Source organism: Egretta garzetta, unplaced genomic scaffold, assembly GCF_000687185.1.
Source record: "Egretta garzetta isolate BGI_Z169 unplaced genomic scaffold, ASM68718v1 scaffold792, whole genome shotgun sequence".
Taxonomy (NCBI): domain Eukaryota; kingdom Metazoa; phylum Chordata; class Aves; order Pelecaniformes; family Ardeidae; genus Egretta; species Egretta garzetta.
In genome coordinates, this window is record NW_009258950.1 from 120,255 (window position 1) to 142,294 (window position 22,040).

At 36.6% G+C, this 22,040-nt stretch overlaps 1 protein-coding gene across 1 annotated transcript in view; it reads left to right on the forward strand.

Moving 5' to 3' along the window:
- Positions 1–37: 37 nt before the first annotated feature.
- The window catches only part of XPOT (exportin for tRNA), a 27,615-nt gene continuing 5,612 nt past the window's right edge, over positions 38–22,040 (forward strand). Inside the window, 20 exon segments of the mRNA XM_009634299.2 lie at positions 38–259; positions 1,485–1,615; positions 3,203–3,285; positions 4,465–4,521; positions 6,032–6,101; positions 7,273–7,491; positions 8,056–8,240; positions 8,628–8,796; positions 10,197–10,433; positions 10,754–10,792; positions 13,464–13,526; positions 14,517–14,651; positions 15,538–15,672; positions 15,829–15,948; positions 16,113–16,207; positions 17,006–17,075; positions 17,501–17,739; positions 18,241–18,526; positions 20,504–20,693; positions 21,923–22,038. Coding sequence (XP_009632594.1) covers positions 1,556–1,615; positions 3,203–3,285; positions 4,465–4,521; positions 6,032–6,101; positions 7,273–7,491; positions 8,056–8,240; positions 8,628–8,796; positions 10,197–10,433; positions 10,754–10,792; positions 13,464–13,526; positions 14,517–14,651; positions 15,538–15,672; positions 15,829–15,948; positions 16,113–16,207; positions 17,006–17,075; positions 17,501–17,739; positions 18,241–18,526; positions 20,504–20,693; positions 21,923–22,038 — 2,568 coding nt within the window. The 5' untranslated portion in view covers positions 38–259; positions 1,485–1,555.

The following is a 22,040-nucleotide window of genomic DNA, read 5'->3' on the forward strand; positions in this document are numbered from 1 at the left end:
AAAAAAAAAAAAAAAAAAAAAATTGCACAGCAATTTACCTTTATTTTAATCTGGCTGTTTTGAATGTTGATTGTGGGGAAAACAAGCTGGGGATGCAGAGGGAGAAGACTCAGCAGGGCAACTTTAATCCCTAAAGGTTTTGACCCTGAGCAGGATTGCTCTGTGTCGTAAGGCAGTGTGTGAAGCTTGTTTTGCCACGAGTCATCGCTTTGTTCCAGATTTTCTGGTTTCTATACTGCTGCAGCCTGCAGGTTTTTTGGTACGAACTCAATTTTACTTATTAAATTGCTTTTCATGATTCATTTTGTTATAGTGTATTCTGCAATGAGTTTCACAGAAATGAAGTCTGTTACCATGTTAAATTTTGGGCTTTCCTTTTCAGGCATGCTTGCTGTCAGTTGTCACTGTGCCACCTTTCTTCCAGTGGGGGAGGGTGAACAGTAGAGCATGCACAAGACACGCAATACTAAGAAATCACAAATTCTACCTATAGGCATGAAGGCAGCTTCAAACCACAGTCCTTTGTATTTCATCTCTTCCTCTTGTCTATCTTCCTTTCCCCTACCTCCTACATACTTATGTAACAAGGCCTTATTTCAGGCCTAATTAACTATGTTACCATGGGGGGGGGGGACACCACAACACACAGATGGACTTTGAAGCGTAGATGGATTTTTGTCCCCTCTTGCTGTTTAACATCATCCTAGTATTTGAGAAATAATTTTTTATTTTTAATCCACTGTGTTTTACCAGAGCGTTGGAGAACAGCCTGTAGAGGCGCATCAGATTCAGAACATTTGTCTAGCTTGCTTGTTAATCTTACACTGAATTTTCTAAATAAAAATCATTCCTAGTAAGTCAGCACCCATTAGTAGGAACAGAAGGCTTTGTTAACAACTCAGTATGATGTATTTTGTGGTTAATTTCTAAGATACTTCTCCTGTGTGCGCTTGCTTTAGAAGAAAGACCTCCTAGTGGCTTTGCCCCCCTAGGGGAAATACTTCATAAATGGGTTTATGAGGCATCTTAACAATATTACTGATGAATAGAGACTTTTTTTTTCAGTTGTGAAGTTTGTGGTGGGAGAAAAATACAGCAGTCTATCATTTAAGTAGCAGATTTATGCTTATGTCATATCTTGCAGAAACCTTCTCTGCATGCTTGTAATTTGAGTTCAAGCCTTTCAGTTGAACAGTACACATTGTGCCATTTCTCTGTTAATTAAGATGGTATTAGCTCTTTTCAAGAGAACTGAAATATAGGGATACTTAATATTTTCCTTATTCAATATGAAGTTTAGTACTATTAAAAGTTGATTAAAGGACTTACAATTCTGATACCTGTATCAAAGTAGGCACATTCATGTTTTTGGTGGAGTACAAACTGCGTGTGAGGTTTGTGGACAAAATTCTGTGGTTGTTGCTGTCCTGCTTTTCATTTTTGTTGTTCTGCTGAGCAAATAAAGTTTCTCTCTCTGTTTGCAGATGATTGTAGCTTCCCCTCTAGAAGTGGGCAAACGAGTTAGGAGTAGGAAACAAAGAGTATAGCAACAGAGATGGATGAACAAGCCCTTTTAGGGCTAAACCCAAATGCTGATGCCGACTTCAGACAAAGAGTATGTAATTAACTTGCTTATCTCTCTAACAATTGGGGTGCTGTTTCAGTGCAAAAGTCTTATATTTTCTTGAGGGGTGTTGTGGGTTTGTTCTTTTTTTGTTGTTAACCAAGACATAGAATTTGTGGTGGCAAGTACAAAACAAAGTCATGTCGCAAGCATGTAAGCTGAGGGTCATGTGTCACCAATTCTATGGAAATACGCTTAATGTGCATAGAATTTGTTTTTCTGGGCTCTGACTTTTTTTAGTCCTTTCAGTTCTTTGTACTTGTTGCTCAGCTCCTTATGTAGGTTCCCATAGAATGAAAAGCAGCCACTAACAACGAGTTGCTTGCAATTGCCCTTTTTATTCTTAGATGTGTTTGGGTTCTGCTTGCTGATTGATTACAAAGTTGATTCAACTGTCTACCAGATAACCTCCAGTAAAATCTTTCAGAAATGAAGATGTTAATACTTTAGTTTTGTGTTCATGAAAAAATCCTGGAATGTATAAGAGAGTTAAAAATGTAGTTTGCAGCCTAATATTGCTAAGCAGCCTGTTAAATATGTTGGTTCTGGATATTTGGCCTTTTTGAAAGGATGGATATAGCTAATCTTTAGTGTTCTGTTAATAGAGTATGTCTGCAAAATCTGAAACTTACGGATTTATTGACCTTTTAACTATGCAGTCTGCCTAATTTTGAAGCGACCTTTTGCTAATCATGTAAGATGTAAAAAGGAAGTATCAAACAATTTCTAGAAAAACTCTAAAGTATAAGAAAATTACCAGTACAGCCTACAGGAAATGAATTCTAGTTTTAAGAACCTACTTGAACTCACTGGGTAATTGCTTTGAGTTGAAAAAATTATGAACTAATGCAAAAAAACAACCCCAAAAAAACCCCAACAGCTGAAAACCCCTCTTGAAATAGTTGCATTCGTAGAATTGAAATAATGTTGATCTCATCTCTGTTTCAAAAGTTACTTTGTTTTGTATAACAGGCCACACTAAATCTTAAAGCAATGAGATCAAGTTAACTGTTGTCAAAAGCTACTTAGAAGTTCTGATAAGCAACTTTGATATCTAAAATTTGGTAGAATTCATAAACTGGCAGTTGCCAGGTGATCAGTGTTTGAGTGTTTCTTGAGTTTGAAGTGGAGAATACAGCCGAAGTGGTGCAACAAAAGCAGTGAGTTGTTTTCAGTGAAAAATCTAAATCACTTTCTCTTTAGAATTTGTGGAAGGAATTTCAACTTGGATGTGAACTTCCACCCAAATGAAAAGGCCCTGAGCAACTTCCTCTAGTCAGCCCTGTCTCCCGAGGTCCCTTCTAACCTCAACACTTCTGATTCTGACTTTTATGTTCTAGTAACAAAAATCTTTATATTGAACGTAAAGTGGAAATGGGTACCTATGATGTTAGCATTTGAAGAAACACTCTTGCTTTATGGTAATTAGGGAATCATACAAATACTTGGATGTATCCAAATAGTTTGGTTTTTTGAAGGAAAGCTATTTAAATGTGAGTCTAAGTGTGAATGAGATGTCTTGCTGTGTGGTTTGTTTGTTGGGTTTTTTTTCAATGAAACTTACTTGGATGTTTTCAGGCACTAGCCTACTTTGAGCAGCTGAAGATATCTCAGGATGCTTGGCAAGTCTGCGCAGAAGCATTAGCTCAGAGTATATACAGGTAAGGTGAATAAGAATCTTTGCTAATTTTCATTAGTAATATGCTTGGGTCTGGTTTTAGCTCTACAGCATAATAGGCAGATGGTACATTGCTGAAAATTAATATGGTCTTCTGCTATTTTTGGTGTCATAGTTGATCTGTGGCATCTGTATAATACCTTTTAAGGAAGAGCAATGTATAAATAAAACTGCATATTAATTTAGTAGCCTAAAGAACTCTGCTTTATGAAATCCAGGGGAAGAGAATGGGTTCTAGTGATACGTTTCGGGGAGGAGTGCTGAAAATTTCCTATTGTGAGACTATAGGCTTTATATGCAGTAATCTCAGGAGTAGTTCCTTGCCCCTATTTTGTGGAGTAGGCCATCCCGGTTTTCCAGATGCAAAGAGTGCGTAGTCACCACTACTTTTGCACAAAGTTGTGTATTTAGACCTCAAACACTAGGTTGTTGCTGTAGTACAGAATAGTTTAGGTTGGAAGGAAACTGAATAACCACAGTGATTTACAGTAAATGCTTTTTTGTAAATGATTTATCAAAACTTCTGACTCCAGCAGAGAATGCAGTAATTAACAAATCCACACAAGATTTGAAAACAGCACTTTATAATCTTTACCAAAATACATTGATTGTTACAATTTTTAGATAATAAGATAAAAAAACTCATGTAGATTATATAGCATGTGGAATATGCCTTCCGAATCCATACCTCAGTTTGTCTTTAGCTTTGCTCTTTGAGACACAATGTACAACTTGCACTTAGTGTACTAATGGATCCCGAACATATTATTGAAGCCTGACAGATTTTTATAAAGGCAGGATACAATAGGTATTGTAGTTTTGTATATTCAATACTGAAATCAAAGCACAATGAATTGGTGGCTATAGAGAAAAATATAATAGCAAACATAAATATTAGTTTAAATAATATCAAACATAAATATTAGTTTAAATAATATCAAACATAAATACTAGTTTAACAGTTGCTCAATTTTACCAAATGAACTGCTCAAGTATTTATCATTTTTGCTTTGAAGTAATAGCAGTAGCATTTTTCTCTTGCGCACAGTAATTCTTGATTTGCCAAAGGGATGAGCTGGTTGTAATATTTGAGGAATTTTTTTTCTTCCCAGCAAAGCGTACTGTATTGCCACTAGTAACAGAATTTTCTTTTCTTTTCTAGTGATGATCACATTAAGTTCTTTTGCTTTCAAGTTCTGGAACATCAAATTAAGTTCAAGTGAGTAGTCTTTCTTGACACCAGCCATACACATCCATTTAATTTTCCCTTTTTGTTCTGCTTGCAAAGAAACTTAAAATGGTATGTCATCTTGGTGTGGTTGATGAGGTGCCTTTAATCAGGTATGGAGGACTTTCTTGTATTTCTTCACCTTTTCCTGGGAGAGGGTTTTGAGCAGCTGCTGGGTTTTGAGCAGCATGCTCTACTTAGCTAGTCTTAACACCCGTGTATGGCCCAACACAGACCCAATTACCAAGGATTGCTTGAAACTTAGTCATTCCTTTCTGGAGATTCAAGCCTTACTCTCTACTCTATCTGATTTTTTGCGGAAGAGAGTACTGCAAGCAGCAGCCTTGCTCAGCACAGAGTCCTGGACTTCAGACAAAGCCCTATTCATTCAATAACCATGGCAGAGATGTGAAGAGAAAGTAGTCCTTTCACAGAGTGGTGTTTTCATAGAATCGTAATTTTAGGAAAAAATACTTTGAAATAATATATTTCATTGCATGGAACTATATTTTTTTTCACACTTTGGGCTCCTTTGGTCTAGACTTGAACATCATGGCAGAGTCATGGCAGAGCTGTCTGCCTCTTGCAGTATCATCATGACTGGTTGCAATACACTGAGCGTGTGGGCCAGTCTTTAGATAGGAATAAGATGTATTTTGAGACTGATTTTCACAATTATGTATCAAAGCAGAAATGAAAGACTTAACTTCCTGTGATTTTATTTACCTTATTTTACCTCATTGTCCATATTCCTCTGCTTGTTCCACTCCTGTCACATGCTTCCTGAAGTATGTTTTCTCTTGTTTTCCTGCTTCTTATTTTCTTTGAGGGTTTTCAGTGGGGTTGTTTTTTTCTTCACCTTAATGAATAGTTACTTGTGACAACTGTACCAAACCTATAGCTAGCTCTAGCAAAGAGTCTTCTCAGCTTAGCTAGTCCTGGGAAGGAACATGTTGTGTGGGTAGTATTTGAGGTGGGCTGGGTATAATGTCAAATTTTGCCAAGACCTTATGCATGATGTAAAGCAGAATGACTTGTTTGCTTTTTTGTTTTGACATATATCAGATGATAAAGAGAGGTCAGATCAGTGAAGGACTTCCTTGTGCTCACTATTGAGTCTTCAACATGGTGTAAGCCAGTTTGAGCATATACAGATGTCTCTTCCTTCTCCCCTTGGTCAAATGTGCATTTTTATCAGGGTCATAAGTCCTGTCCCTGATAGAGCTGCCTTCCTGCAAAATTTCAAGCTCCTATTCCAATGTAGGAGGCAGTAGTGCCTCAAAATGTAATCCATTAATGCGGGCAAAATGTTTTTCCTTATTTTTATGTCTTTGATTCAAAATTTTAACATGCAAATAGCTGTGTAAAATTCCTTTTCTAGGAACCTTTCATCTACATTGATGTGCAATATTATGTGCAATATTAAAAGAGTTTTTGCCTTACTGAATGTTTCGCTTGTCATGAAGCAGTTGTATTTGGATCTCATTATGCTTTGTTACAGATATGCTGAACTCACTGAAGTCCAGCAGCAGCTAATTAGGGAAACGCTCATAACATGGCTGCAGGCGCAGGTAAGTACGTCCCTTCACAGCAGTCTTACATAGTAGGCTAACATAAAGCATTGAGTGTGAGCTAAATGTTTAATCTGTCATTTGAGTTTAAAGATGGCTTCCTGAAGATATGTTGTATCTGACGGTTAAAAGCTTTTAAGGTGCTAATCTTTATTAGAAAGTCTTTAAATCACATCTTGTAAAGAAGTCTGTGCTTGAACTTATTACTAAATGTAAAACTCTTAGGTCAGGTAATGGTTGTGATTTAATCAGTTATGTGTGAAATAAGGAGAATTAAAAGTTTCCCTTTAGAGAGGTAAAATCCAGATTCCTAATGTTCCTGAGTGTCTGGAGGATGAGCAGTAATTCTATTTTTAAGACCCTCCTGGCCTAACTGCTGTCTGCTTAGAATACTAGCAGATGTTTATGAATGAACAGCATCACTAGGCTACTCTTCCTTGTGGAATTAGTTACTGTAGCTGAACGTGTAGTATCAGTTCGACCCAAGAGTTTGCAATCAGCAGAACTGTCCAGTGGGCTCATACAAGTCTGTGCCTACACCTGCCATCTTCCAGTTACCATTCCACATCTGCACTGGAGATTGACGTAGTTGCTTTGTTAGTAGAAAACTTAGCAGTAGGAAATGGAATACAATACAACATGAAAAAGAGCAGATCATTGTGAAATTAAGTAAATTGCTTTTAATGTCTCTTTGTGGCAAGCTGTTCCATTTAGGAATGTATAGAAAAGGGGGAGGAGAGGGAGATTGGTAATGACAGTTGTTTGTTTGTTTTTTCTTTTCCCCTTAGATTTAGAAACTTCCTTTTACTATTTTTAAAGCTAACATCTAGCATATGCACAAGCTAGCTACAAGAGGACTGTAACTTTTTTTCTGGAGGTTCCTGTTTACTTGCCAAACTGACAAATTAGCTTTTAGTCTTTGAATAGTAGTACACTTAATGTCTTAGTACTGAACGAAAGGCCTAGGACTGTATCACCCAGAGAGAATTTTTCCCTGTTTCATTACAGTTTAGCTAAATTTTCTTCAAAATCCCTGGAAAGGTAAGGCTTTTTATTGATCTCGGCCAGGAAGAGAGGTAGTACGTTAATTGCTATAGAGAGATCAACAAGCATATGTGTTTCTTCTCTAACTTAGTAAGAGTATACAAATAATATATCTTGTTTCTACCAGATGCTGAACCCCCAGCCTGAGAAGACTTTTATTCGCAACAAAGCAGCCCAAGTCTTTGCATTGCTTTTTGTTACTGAATATCTCACAAAATGGCCCAAGTTTTTTTTTGATATTCTATCAGTAGTTGACCTTAATCCACGAGGCGTAGATATGTACCTCAGAATTTTGATGGCTGTTGATGCTGAGCTGGTAGACCGGGATGTTGTTCATACATCAGAGGCAAGTTATTATTTTGCATTAACATTTGTTTTAAATTTCAAAAAAGTTCTCTTTAATTAGAGCAGAAGATGCAGAGATGATGTTTTTTTCCTGTGGCAACTCTGCCTTAGAGACTTTAGGTGGTTTAGATCCAAAAGCCATATGTTGTTTAATGCTTTTTATGATTTCATAGTTTTCAGTTAATGTGTTTTTTTGCTTGAAGAGCTGGCAAACAAAAACTAATGGACTGAGTTAGCCAATTTAATGTTAGACTGACTCATTTTAAAATATTAATTTCTTCTAGTGCCAGTTTTAAGGAGTCCTAACAACAAAAATCCATTTAATGACCTAGACATCTTTTCCCCTTTGTCTGCCTTTCTTCAGTGTTTGGACACTGTGGTAGAAAAAAAAAGGGTAAAAACTAGCGTATTTATTTTTTTGCAAGAAAAAGTGTGCTCTCTTTGGGTTTCTGATTTATTTATCTTGCTAGGACAAGTGGTTTCTGGTAGTAGATAAAAATTGCTAGCAATTTGACAAGATGCTAATCTATGACAAGACTGATTTATCCTTTTTCTGTATTGATAGGAGGCTCGTAGGAACACCTTATTAAAAGATACTATGAGGGAACAGTGCATTCCAAGTTTGGTGGAATCATGGTACCAAATTTTACAAAACTATCAATATAATAACTCAGAGTTGACATGCCAGTGCCTTGAAGTAGTTGGAGCTTATGTATCCTGGATAGATTTGAGCCTAATAGCCAATGAAAGGTAGGGGGTTTTTGGTTTTGGTGGAATATCTTTGCAAAATAAACTTGATGGCTTGCTAACTGTATTTCTGTGAAACAGAATTAAAGCTCATCTTTGAGAAAGGACTTGAATTCTACTTGGATGTTTGGAGTTTGGGGTTTGTTTTGGTTTTTTTTTTTTTTTAGTAGTGATTGACTTTGCAAGCCAAGCTGGTATAATGTCCAAAATAGATGCTATACAGTTTGCTGGGTTCTCCTCAAAATGTACGAAATGCTGGGTTTAGTCAGTACAATAGACTTTAAAACTGTGTTATAAAAAGAAACCATTGTAAATATGCACACAAATAATGTAAAGCTTCTATATGATGCTACTGTGTACGTATAAAAATAAACTTTTTTTTCTCTGAAGGTTTATAAATATGCTGCTAGGTCACATGTCTGTGGAAGTGCTACGGGAAGAAGCCTGTGATTGTTTGTTTGAAATTGTAAATAAGGGAATGGACCCAATTGATAAAACAAAATTGGTTGAATCTTTATGTCAAGTATTGCAGTCTGCTGGCCTCTTCAGTATTGATCAGGTTTGTATATTGATTTTTTTGCAATAGGAATGAGTCATAGGTTTCCGACAGTTCTTAAATAAGCAAATGAACAGAAAACTATAAAACTAAGTGCACAGGGGGTTAGGTTAATGGTTGGACTTGATGATCTTAAAGGTCTTTTCCAACCTAAACAATTCTATGATTAGGGAGAATTGGTTGTGCTTCTGCATCAAAGCTGAACACTTCTGGTTTTCTTGTACTTAAATTAACAGTTTGATATTAATATTCCTTATTAATTTAAAACACACTGCATTTCATTTGTCCTCAGTGTGAGTTTTTCATTTTAGAAGCAAGTTATCACGTAACTCCTCTGTTCCTCTCCTAAAACATGTTGTGCTTACTGTTAACACTGCTTCTGTGTTTTGTTGCCTTGAATCTTCTGTTCTGAATGATTCTGTGATAGCTATTGTAGCCAAGGTAGAGCTTTTTAGGGGTGAGACATTAGGTCAGCTGTGCATAATTAGGTAGGGGAAAGAGCTTTCCTGAGGGCACATATGCTGTTCTCCGTGTCTGCGCCATTAGACCTCAGGCTTGAAATTCTTATCTGTAAGTTGGAAAAATATACGTACTAAGCAAACACACATTCCCTGGCAGTTGCAGTATTTAAGGAACAGCTGTTTGCTACCTGCCATGGAGAAAGAGGAACCAGACCTTATGAACCAGACCTTATGAAGCTGTAGTCCTTAGATTGCAAAGCATTTATCTCTTCATTTTTGAAGCCTACATCAAATTTGTATACCTATTAGAATGCAAAAAATGTGCATTCATTGATTCAGAGATGTTCCTCTAAAAATCTTACCTCAGTCTCTCTGAGGAAGACTTGTTATTCTTCTGCTTTTGTACAGTTATGGTAAGGAGCAAAGCATCTGTTTAGGGTGACTGGTCTAGGGACACTTCTCAATTCTGATCAATGTATTTCTGCAAAAGCAAGCCATAAATATTTAATATTAACTCACTCTTACAGGCAGTACTGAAAGTTACTCGTTATCAGTATTTCTGAAGTGAGCTACAGCTGTTAATTCTTTGAAGTTTTGCCATAGAAAGATTTTCCTCTTATACAGTCTAAAATTTATGGTAGGTATGTGCTTCTGCTTTTATTTTGAACCTGCTTCTTGCTGTAAAGTAAGCAGAGAAACAAACTAATCTGAAGAGGTGAAGCAAGCTACTGTTGTGTAATGGAGGACAGCCAAATCTGGCATTGCTTTAATTTTTCTCTCTCCGTTCCCTGTGGAAAACAAACCAGGCAATTGTACTTTCCATCTAGAAGACAAGTGTTGGTTTTACTTCTACATACTAGACCTGGGTAGTACAGTCTGTAAGCTTATGCCATTTAAATGTGAGATCCACTAGTATTTTTAATCTGATGTCTTTTCTTGCAGGAAGATGATGTGGATTTTCTGGCCAGATTTTCTAAGCTGGTCAATGGGATGGGGCAAGCATTAATAGCTAGTTGGACTAAACTGATAAAAAATGGTGATATGAAGAGCGCTCAAGACACTCTGCAAGCTATTGAAGCAAAAGTGGCCCTAATGTTGCAACTGCTAATTCACGAGGATGACGACATCTCATCTAATATCATTGGCTTTTGTTACGACTACCTTCACATCTTGAAACAAGTAAATATGTCTGGCTTCAACATCACTGACATAAGATTTAGTTTGATTCTTGTGGGAATATATGAATCTCATACAGTGTGCAAGCTGACTTGCAAAATAGGGATTTTTTTGACTAATTAGCATTCAGTATCTTTAATGGCTGTGGTCGTGTTATTTCTGTAGTGTTTAGAAATCTGAAGGAATTGGGTTGAATCTTGCATTAAGTGGAAAGAAGACTTGCAGATCATGTGGCTGTTAAAAAAAGCAAACCCATCTTTTCCTATTAGACAGTGATAAAGGAGTTACTGTATAAAAAATAACACTTGAAATTTATTTTACAGCTTTCTGCACTTTCAGACCAACAAAAAGCTAACGTAGAGGTAAGTATTTTCTTTTTACTAGAGATTTTTTTTTTTTTCAAGAATACATTGGGTCAGAATCTTTTATGTTGTTGAAACAAATCATGTTGTATTTATATGCCTTAAAATGTGCATGCAACAATAATTAAAAGGGAAGACATAAGAGTAAGGACAGTATGTTCCATCTTCTGCTAAGTAACCACAGCTGTTCCTTTAAATAGTAAACCTAAATTGAATTGTGTATGAAGATGAAAGCTATTTTAGAGCTGGTCTTCCGAAGCAACCTATAAGCATATGTTGGTAAGCTCCTATACAGTCTGTACTGTTGATAGAATGTTCTGAAATCAAGATGGAAGAGGGGTTTTTTCTGAAGCTTTGTGTTTTTATTAAAACCTGCCCTAACTCCAAAGGATTGGAAAGAAGTATGGGAAGGGTTGTCATAAAATTCAACCCTTGATAGTACTGTAAGTTAAACTTATGAAAGAAGCTGCAATTCAAATACAACAGTTGTACTTAAATAAGCAGTTATATGTTAAGCATTGCATTGAACTATACATTAAGCTTAAGTTTAAGCTTCTATGTTTGAGTTTATGCACAAGCTTAAGTTTATATATAAAGCATTAAGTTTAATAAATAAGGTTTATGTCCAGTTTTGGAGGTAGTAAACTTGTTTGGTTTTTTCAGCACAGTCCTCTTAAGTTCTTTTTCCTGTGACCCTTCTGCACAAATGTGGATGCCAATGTAGGCATTGAACTGGTCAGATTGGTGCAGGTATTCTGTAAGTTCATACAGCTGACAGCTGTGGTTCCTTTTCCTTGACAAAGAAAACTGAATTCTGTGCCTGTTCTAACATGAAAAGTTGAATTTGGATAACTATGGTCTAGATTATTTTGGTCTACTTTTGTCTAATGTTTGTTTAAATTGGATGAGGTAACACAGTAAGAAGTTTGATAACTTCACTGTATCTTTTTATTTTTGTTACTATGCCTCTTTCGTTCTTATAACTGGATTAACCAAATTACTACTGCAGTGCACTTAAGACACTTAAAATTTGAATGTGTTAAGGTCTCAAAATCTGAGGGATTTGTGTTAAACGGAGAAGCAGTCATGTCAATCTTTCTTTTTTTCATCCAATTCATAATAAGAAAGTATTTGGAAATAGTCTAAATCTTATTGATGTCTGTCTTAAGCTTTAAGTTGTGTGCTTAGCAGCATTCCTTTAAAGTTTTGCACCTAAAAAGGTCTCGCTTTCAACTTGTTCATTATATGAACAGGAAAAAAGGAGATCTTGTTTGTTGTGCTTTTGAAGTCACACAGTCAATATTTCTACGCGTTTCTGGCTACAAGCTTATCACATTAATATTTTGCAATTATTTTAATTTTCTATTCCTTTTTACTGAGAAGCAGAAACTTTTCATAGATGATGCCAGTGCTTGGTGTTAACGGAAATCCTAATCATGTTCTTGCTATTTGACCATGTTCTTCCTCAAAGTATTACAAGCACCTACTTCTGCAAGATCACCAAGAATTTCACCTCGGTATCCTAAGTTTAATTCACTGGTCCATTTTGGTGTTACAGAACTTACTCTGTAATGCTGATCAAATACCTGTTACAATTCTACTGAGTCTTCTCCCATATTCAGTGAACCTGTTCCTTGTAATAGGTATATCAATGTGTCCTGCTCCGTTACTTGTTGCTACTTAATATTCTCTTGGACTTCTAACACTTTATTGTTGTAATAGATATAAAAATGGTCTGCCTCTGATTCAGTTTTAATTATTCAGAATAGCTTTCTGTCCGTTTGGAATATTTAGATTTAATACACATTTTTGTAGGTTCCCCAGAACAAACTGTTAAACTAAAGTGAAAATTAAAACATAATAGGTTTTTGAACACCTGTTTTAGCTGTGTGTGTCAGTCCCATTTCTGTCCATCCTGGAAAGCATGAATGGAATTGAGTACTCCACGTGTATTAAACATTAAATAAGAGTTCTAAAAACCCAAACTAGTAACTGCTTAGTAAGATCAAAGTGATACATTTAGAGTTTGAGGCTTCAGTAGAGGTGAGATCAAGTCTTTATTCCTGTTTTAGGACTTACTGACAGTCCCTAAGGTGAAATTGCACAATCAGTGCTTTAACTGTTCTGACAGCTTGCTGCTGCTGAAAAGGGAAGGCTTTGCTTTTCTTACTCTTGATTGCTGTTCCTGGCTCTTACTCTTGGATTCTTTGCTAAACTAATTCAGCTTGTTAATCTGTCCCACAAAAATCCTTTCAAGGATGTTGAACTATTAGAGAAGTTAATGTAATGGCTAAGCTGACCTGCCCTATTAAAATAGGATCTGGGACAACCTGTTTAGCTCCTTCTGCCTAGTTCTTAATTGTTTTCAGCATGAACCAAACAACACAGGTTACAAGCAGGAAGCAAAGCCAGATAAAAATGTCAGAGTGAGAGCTCCAAGCCATCTATGCTGTGAATCTGGAATGGCATCTGTGTATTGTTTAGATATAATCCATCTGTTTTAATTTGGACTGTTACTTCTGCTAAACCTCTGAATATAGTAGTTCAAGTGGGATTTAAAATATTTGTAAACATCTAATGCTTGCTTTAATGTTTCCTTTACTGTACGACTTAAAATGTTTCTTCTTATCACTTGTCTGCTTCTACGCTTACAGTTCTGTTTTTGTCTCAGGCAATCATGTTGGCTGTTATGAAGAAGTTGACATATGATGAAGAATATAATTTTGAAAATGAGGTATTGTGTTACAAATAAATAGACAAATGCAACTTAAATTACACGTAATAAAACTTGCTTATGCTTTTAAAATCCGTATTTCTCATGGACTAAGGGTTTGAAGATAGGAAGTAAAGGTCTGTAGGCTGAATTTTTTTCCTATGTGGAAAGTTTGTTTTTGTTTTTTTAATCTGGGTATGTCTGCATAGGATCAAACAACATAGTAAAAGGATATCCAAGCCAGTTCAGCTAACAGAATATTTCTGGCTGCATTTGTGCAGAACTATTCATAGGCAAATACAGCTGTGCTGTTAGCTAAACATAGCTGTTGAGCTGGCTTCTTCAGTGTGAGTGTGCGTGTTTCTGCACATCATGTCTGTCTTGTGAAAAGATTTGAGAAACATTGCGTAACTAAACTCAGAGATGCTGCTTGACCTACTTCAGATGGTCAAACCTCTGCAAAAATAAGCTGAAGGAGGCAGAAGGTCTTTGATTTCACTTTCCTCCCATGCTTATGTTTTTGTCAGCCAGCAGTAATGATTGAATGTGTTACAGACTCTTGCTCCAGGCCTTTTGGAGACCTATAGTCTTAAAAAGGTTAACTTAAACTATATGCAGTCCATCATAAATGCTTCTGTCAGTTCAATTTTAAAATGAAGCTAGATGCTGAGAAAGAACATCTTTGAGGAGTGAGTCAATTTTCAAGAACTGGGTCAATAAGGCTTTGCCAAAAGCATTTTCTTTCTTGTGCTTTTGGCTAGTCTTCAGTTTGGAAAGCCTTTTTAATATGTTTCTGGACTGAATACAGTGGATCTCAACATATTACAACCAGCCAAAAAAGGAGCCTGCTGTTATGTTGCAAGAGCATAGGGTGAGCATTATTGAATTCTCTGAGTGTGGTATACCGTTCTTGTATGCACACATTTTTTTGTTTAGGTGTAATTGTCTAAACCAGTTGTGTATGAATTTAAACACGAAAATACGGACTTCACTGACGTGAATGTTTTGTAGGGTGAAGATGAAGCCATGTTTGTGGAGTACAGAAAACAGTTGAAACTGTTGCTGGACAGACTTGCTCAGGTCTCACCAGAGTTACTGCTGGCATCTGTCCGCAGAGTTTTTAACACTACACTTCAGTAAGTTGGGGTTTTGTAACTTGTTTACACAATGCCCTTAGCTTTTTTGCCTTTTGTAACTGTCAAGAGTTTGTAATGAGCATAAGTGTTCATTACATGAACATAGCAAAGCAAAGCCAATGGATAGAATGAGCTTGTTACAACTTCATGATAAATATGACTTTGTATAATCTTTTACTTAGCTGCTTAGAAAGAAAAAGCTTTCTTTTAGTAACCTTAAATGGCAGCTAAATTTTTTTCCTACCAATGTTTCTTGATCTTTGTCGTTCACTTACACAGCAACAGCCGTTTGGACAGGTGTTCACTTTACACCTCAAGGAAATGCTTATGAGATGTGGCAAATAATTTTACCTACTACTGCTGTCAGAAAACCAAGGTTGGATAGGGAAAACAAACAAAAGTGAAGTATTTTTTTCCAAATAGAGTAGAACCAATCCTGGAAACTATGCATGTAAATAAAGAAACATTATTACTAGTTGCCTGAGTAGCAGGACGGTTGCATGTATACAGATAGGAATCTACTATTGTTACTGGCTTCCTTGTACCCTGCTCTTTAGTGAGCCCTCTTTTTTTAAGGGAAGCTGAATGGCTTGTCCATATGTTACAGTAGGTGGTTTTGTACTTAAACGAGCACTTCAAGAAATCCATAGCTTTCAAGTTGAAACTGGTAAAAAAGAAATAAAATGGTAGTGCTCTGATGGAGAGGTGCTGCATTTGTGGATAAAGTCTTCCAGAAGCATCCTGAAATACTCCTTTGGTCTTACAGTGTTTTTCTTAGTTTAAATCTGTTCTTCTTATGCTGTGCATCTGAAGAAGGCTCAAAAGAAAATACTAACGTGGTAGGACTGTGATTATTTCATAACCTACTACAGACTAACATGATCTTCATATTCCAGACTACACGATTTATGGAAGTAGAAGTAGCAATAAGACTGCTGTATATGTTGGCTGAGGCTCTTCCTGTATCTCATGGTGCTCACTTTTCTGGTGATGTTACAAAAGCTACGGCTTTACAAGACATGATGAGAACGGTAAGCAAGTGTGTTGTGGGAGCTGTTTAAAAATGCTCATAAAGACTGGAACATACCAGTTCAAATGGCTCATATTGATTACCAGCACGTCACCTACATTGTAGTTTGGTGTTATACATAGCTAAAGTACTAACTTGCTAATGCTTTTATTTGTAGCTGGTGACTTCTGGTGTTAGTGCCTATCAACATACATCAGTGACCCTGGAATTCTTTGAAACAGTAGTTAGATATGAAAAATTCTTTGCTGTTGAACCTCAGCACATTCCAACTGTTCTAGTAAGTTTCGTCTCATTTACATTTTCAGCTAGATAAGTTGTTTGGACTTGGGAAATTTCTTGTTTTTTGAAGGTCGCTAAAGAAGCTGGGTTTCTTAAACTGTTGATTAACTTTTCCCTGCCTTGTTCAGGGATTCTAAGACTGAGATACTTTCTTGATTGCAGATGGCATTTCTAGATCACCGTGGTCTCCGCCATACAAGTCCCAAAGTACGAAGTCGAACAGCTTACCTCTTTTCCAGATTTGTCAAGTCTCTTAAGTGAGTAAAGCTGTTAGAAATTTATCCAAATTGCACTGGATTTACCATACATAGCCCTTCTGTACATCGTGGTTGTCACTGAAACGGACTGGGCTTTGAATGGACTGCAGTGAAGTAAGATATCAAAACAGTACTCTAGCGGGTTTGTCCTATTGTGTAATACTAAGGTAGCAGTAGAAAAATTTGTCACAGAACAAAGAACTTGAATACATATGCTTAGCTTATTTTGATCAGATGTTAAAACTGATCAGCAATGTAAATGTCTGTCCTGCTTTTCCTCAGTGACCAGAGCTGAGAGTGAGTGGGTCTAGAGGCTCCTAAGAGTAGCTCTTCACTGACCAAATTCTGAATATTTACAGAATTTATACTGATGAAGTTTACTCAGTGTATTAGAGCCTTCCAAACAGTCCTGTCCTGTTGGTCTTATTTCATAGGTGTGTATTTAATTGTAGAGGCAGGAGGAGCTCCAAGATGGTTCAGATTTCAGAATGATCCTATTTTTCAACTGTTAATGAAAATATTTCACTCAGATGAGTAAGGCTATTTATGCATGGTTTAAAAAAACTGAGGGAAAGAAAGAAATGTTTATTTCCCACTGTGCCATCTATCTATTTGGCCTGCCACAAGCACCATATCCAGAAGCCAGATTTTTCTGCAACAGTGCTTTGATATTTAACGGGGTGTTCTATATTGAGAAAGTAGTTTAGTGTCTAGCTTTACATCTTAATTAAAATACCAGGAAACTTCTAAAAATGCGTGTGCTTCTAAATAGCGTTATGTACTTCTGTTTTACTTCAGTAAGCAAATGAACCCCTTTATTGAAGATGTTCTGAATAGAATACAAGACCTGCTGGAACTTTCTCCTCCTGTGAGTATTTACAGCAGGTTTTTGTAATAAGGCTTGCACTTATTCATCGTTGTGTCCAAGTACTTACTGAATTCTAAGCTTAGCACACAAACGTTTAAATGCAAATAATTGTCTTTTTCAGTGCGAGATCACTCACATGCTTACATTTGTACCTAATTTTAATAATCTTGCTTATGTGGGTTTCTGGGAGTACAGGCTAGAGAGGGGTCTCTACAGGCTGAATTGTATAAAAATAGTTGTTCCTTCAACCATATTTTTACCCGTACTTGACACTTCTACTTAAGTAGAAAGAGAATAAAATTATTGTAAATGTACTATAGAGATTACTTAGGTATGATTAAAGGAAGAGTAGTATCTTTAAACTTTGAGAAGACAACTTTGATAAAGGACACTTAGTGAATTATGCCTGTTATCTTCCATTTTAGGAAAATGGTTACCAGGCTCTGTTAAGCAGTGATGATCAACTTTTCATTTATGAAACAGCTGGAGTATTAATAGTTAACAGCGAATACTCTGCAGAAAGAAAACAAGTTCTAATGAGGAATTTGTTGACTCCACTGATGGAGAAGTTCAAAGTATTGTTAGAAAAACTGATGATGGCACAAGATGAGGACAGACAGATGGCACTGGCTGACTGCCTCAATCATGCTGTTGGGTTTGCTAGGTAGGTACAGCACAGTGACTCTGTGTGTGTTTCTGGTTTGAGTAAAAGGGAAATATAAAGGATTTATTGGGAGGAGGGGCTGAGTTTCTAATTGTGCTTTATTGACCTAGAAAATCATCAGTGGTTGTAGAATTTCTTATGGTAGCCCAGAAGATGAGTTAAGTCCCCTTAGGAAAGGCTGCGATGGGTGTGGATACAGAGAATATTGAGCAAGCTCCTAATGCACTGTCATCTATTCCCTTCCTCAAAGAATTGTATGGAGCTATCCTAATCGTATGTTGTTTGTAAATTGTTAGAATTAAATTCTCCAAAAACTGTCAAAGTGTAGCTACTTCATATCAAATCATTCTGTTTGCTTCCAGTGTTTGGCTCCCATTTCATAAAATGCAATATTCTAGTTTAGTGCATGGGTTTTAAAGCATATGTTGTTCTCAGTGTTAACTGCTGCTTCATTGTAGTGGAACATGAGCATATATAAAACTTAGTGTATTGCTTTTACAGCCGAACCAGCAAGGCTTTCAGCAATAAGCAAACTGTAAAACAATGCGGATGCTCAGAGGTTTATCTGGACTGCTTACAAACATTTTTGCCAGCTCTCAGTTGTCCATTACAAAAGGAAGTCCTGAGAAGTGGTGTCCGCACTTTCCTTCACCGCATGATTATTTGCCTAGAGGAAGAAGTTCTTCCGTTCATTCCTTCTGCCTCCGAACACATGCTTAAAGATTGTGAAGCAAAAGATCTTCAAGAATTCATTCCTCTTATAAACCAAATAACAGCTAAGTTTAAGGTATGATACTGCATAAGCTTTTCGGGGTCAAAGTGTTGCTGATACCGCCTATCTTTACTCGTTCCAGAAAATTAGCAATGTGTCAGAACATTATCTTCCAATTAATAAGTAATTATATTTCTAAGGCTGCTACTGGGAAACAGTCTTCAACCACAGTCATACGTTGCTGGACTTGCAGCGATTAAATGACTAGTTTTTGTTGATTAGTCAGAATTTTATGTTGCTTCTAATTTTTTGTGTTTAATGTTTTAAAATACTACTTGCAGCACACAATTATGTTTTTTATTGACATAACGAACTTCATGCCCCCCCAGCAAAGCGTTAAGGTAATATTACAAACTATGCAAACTCTGAAGTGCATTTTCTCATTTCTTACAATGGCATTTCCAAGAGATACAGAAGTATCAGATGCACATACAGGGATATTTCTTACAATGGCATTTCCAGGAGATACAGAGATACAGAAGTATCAGATGCACATACAGGGAGGAATATTGATTTACAAGATCTTGATGCAGTGGTGTCGCATCAAAATGTATGCTGAGGCTTAATGCATTGTTATTCAAAATAGGCTGACAAATAAGGAAGTTTTGAAATGGAGGTGAGAGATGTATTGAGTGAGAGTAGGACCATCAGCTGATTGTCTAGCAAAGGTTCTTGAAGTGTAGCCTTTGAGAGCTTCCTAGTTTCAAACAGTTCAAATGCAAAGTCAATGAAATATATTAAGTTACTAACCTGTTACTTGTGGTTCATTCCCTGGAGCTGCCACAGGAATATTGCATTGTTGTGAATGGGATGGGAAATTGATTGCTATATGAGAAGGTAAAGCCTCTATTTTAAATAGGCTTAAGTAAGTCTCTCAGCAGAATGTGAAATTAAATTATTTAAAGTGAAGTGAATTTTGTGAGCTATAGAACAGAGCCATAATACAGCTGTGTGAATCTAGCATGTGGACCTCTGTTTGGAATATCTCTGCAGAGCAGAGAGAACGAATCTTGAAAAATCAAGTATTTCAGAGATTAGGGAGGAAGACACTACTCTAGCTAGTCCTTTTCGCAAATTATGCTAAAAGCAATTAAAGATGAGAGTAGATAAGTAAAAATAGTCTGTGTAAGGTAAAGAAGGTTAAAAAAAAAAAGTCACAGGAGCAAGACTGGACAAATACCATGTTCAGGTGTAATGTTCAACTTTGTATGATACCGTACCATTCTTACTACAATATGTTAAAATAAAGATCCTAGCTTCAATAGACTCAAATACTTTCAAGGTTTTATCTTTAATCTTCTCTTCACTGGACTTGCTTAAGCATTAAGAAATGAACATCTGAGTTGCCTCTTCATGGAATTCTAAGGTGTGGCTGAATAACACACACCTTCAGTTTTTTCAATTCGTAAGCATTCAACTAGCTTAGTGCCCTTACGTGTATTTCTCACTGCTAGTAGGACATACATGATAAGGTTTTTCTGTAATACCAGTAGTATTTCAGCTCAGGCAAACTTTTTTCTTTACGCAGTCTTTAAAGACAAGTGCTACAGAAGGTGGCCTGCTATCAGTTTTAACATCTTAAAGATGCATTTTCTGTAACTGCAGTGACTTTACAATAGCCCCCCTGGGTAAAGATGCATTTTCTGTAACTGCAGTGACTACAATAGCCCCCCTGGGTATTTTGGGGAATTTGAAAAGTGTCTGTCTGAACAGAATGTTGAGAAATGCTGAAAAAGCTTCTGTTCCTACTCAGAATGAGACTAAATAGGACTAGATATTTTTGTACAAAAGACTTGAAATAGGTGGCGTCAGATGCAGCAATGTTCATGGTGACCCTGATATGATTCATTTCATTATAAGTAGTTGGTACGTGAAAATACTAACTTTAAAGGTGAATCAAAGCTGAGAATTGTAACAGGCCCTTAAGTTTTAATTTCCAAGTGTTCAATTTCCGTAGCTGTTTGTGTTGATACCCTCTTCCAATCTCCACAGACACAGGTTTCACCTTTTCTGCAACAGATGTTTATGCCACTACTTCATGCTATTTTTGAGGTGTTGCTCCTTCCAGCAGAAGAAAATGACCAGTCTGCTGCTTTAGAAAAACAAATGTTACGGAGGAGTTACTTTGCTTTTCTGCAGACAGTAACTGGCAGTGGAATGAGTGAAGTCATAGCTAATCAAGGTAAGCAGTTCAATTTCTCAAAGTATAGTACTATAGTTACTCTCATCTAAGTTTTGTCTACTAAAATCATTAGCTTAGTTTCTGTCAAGTACTATTAACTGTGTTAAGGTACAACGGACTAACGTAAACACGGTATTCAACTTACCTGTTGCTTACCTGTTGTGCAAGAATTTGGGTTTGTGAAATCCAGCTATCATAGGCATATTCTTCCTATGGATCTTCTTGGCTTACATGTGATCACTGTGTCTATGAGGAGAAGATGGTGTATAACACATCCTCATGCATCATTGTATTTGATTGGTGAATTGGAGATCATACAATATATAACAACGTATAGCAATGTTCAGACTGTTGGGCAAGACCACTCACAGCTGCCAGTATTCATTATGGTGTTCATTTTCTGAAAAATAAATCAGTAAAATCTGTCATTTCTTATTACTATCACCTGATCTTGCTATCGATGGTAGAAGGTATCATATGACATACATGTAGTTACCAGGTTTTCCTCACACTTACTGGCCAAATGCAAATAAGTGCTTTTCACAGCAGGAGTTTGAAGTTGAATGTCCGGTTGCTTGATTCTTTAAATAATTCTGTATTCCATCAAAATGGCTAGGGACTTGTGAAACTTTGAAGTGACTCAGCTAATGAGTGGAGCTCAGACTTCCTTCCCCCATCCTAAAATGATGGTAACACCTGTGGGAAGGGAAAGGGTGGCATTAAGAAGTAATGAGAGCTTTCTTCAAAAAAGGCATGTTGGTAGTTGTGACGGGCCAAGGAATTTTTAAAGGAATCAGATAAGTATAGACACAACACAGAAATTTGAAGTGTGGTAAAAATCTCTTTCTATATATTGGAAGATGAGTGAACTACTTCGGTGGTGCTGAGTTTTAATTAACTCTACCGCACTTGGGTAGAGAGGAGAAAATTTGTATTTGCAAGCAGGTCAAAATACCCCCTTCACCCTTTGTGTTGTACTAAAGGCCAGAATAGCAAATCAAATCTCCAAGCTTAAAAAAATAATTAAAAATTAAACAATTATAACCTAAATAAGAGTTGTCTTGCATCGTAGGGGAAACTTCCCAAAAATATTTGAGATTTGTGCAAAAAAGAGCTATTTTGAAGTTGAAGCATGTCTTCCAGGTCAGTATTTATATAAAATAGTGTAAGAGTACAGAAACGTTTTAGGCTGCAAGTTGAAATGACAAGCTCATTTTAATGTGTTTAAGGTGCAGAGAATGTGGAGCGTGTGTTGTTCACTGTCATTCAAGGAGCAGTGGATTACCCAGATCCTATTGCACAGAAGACTTGTTTTATTATTCTTTCTAAGTTGGTGGAGCTTTGGGG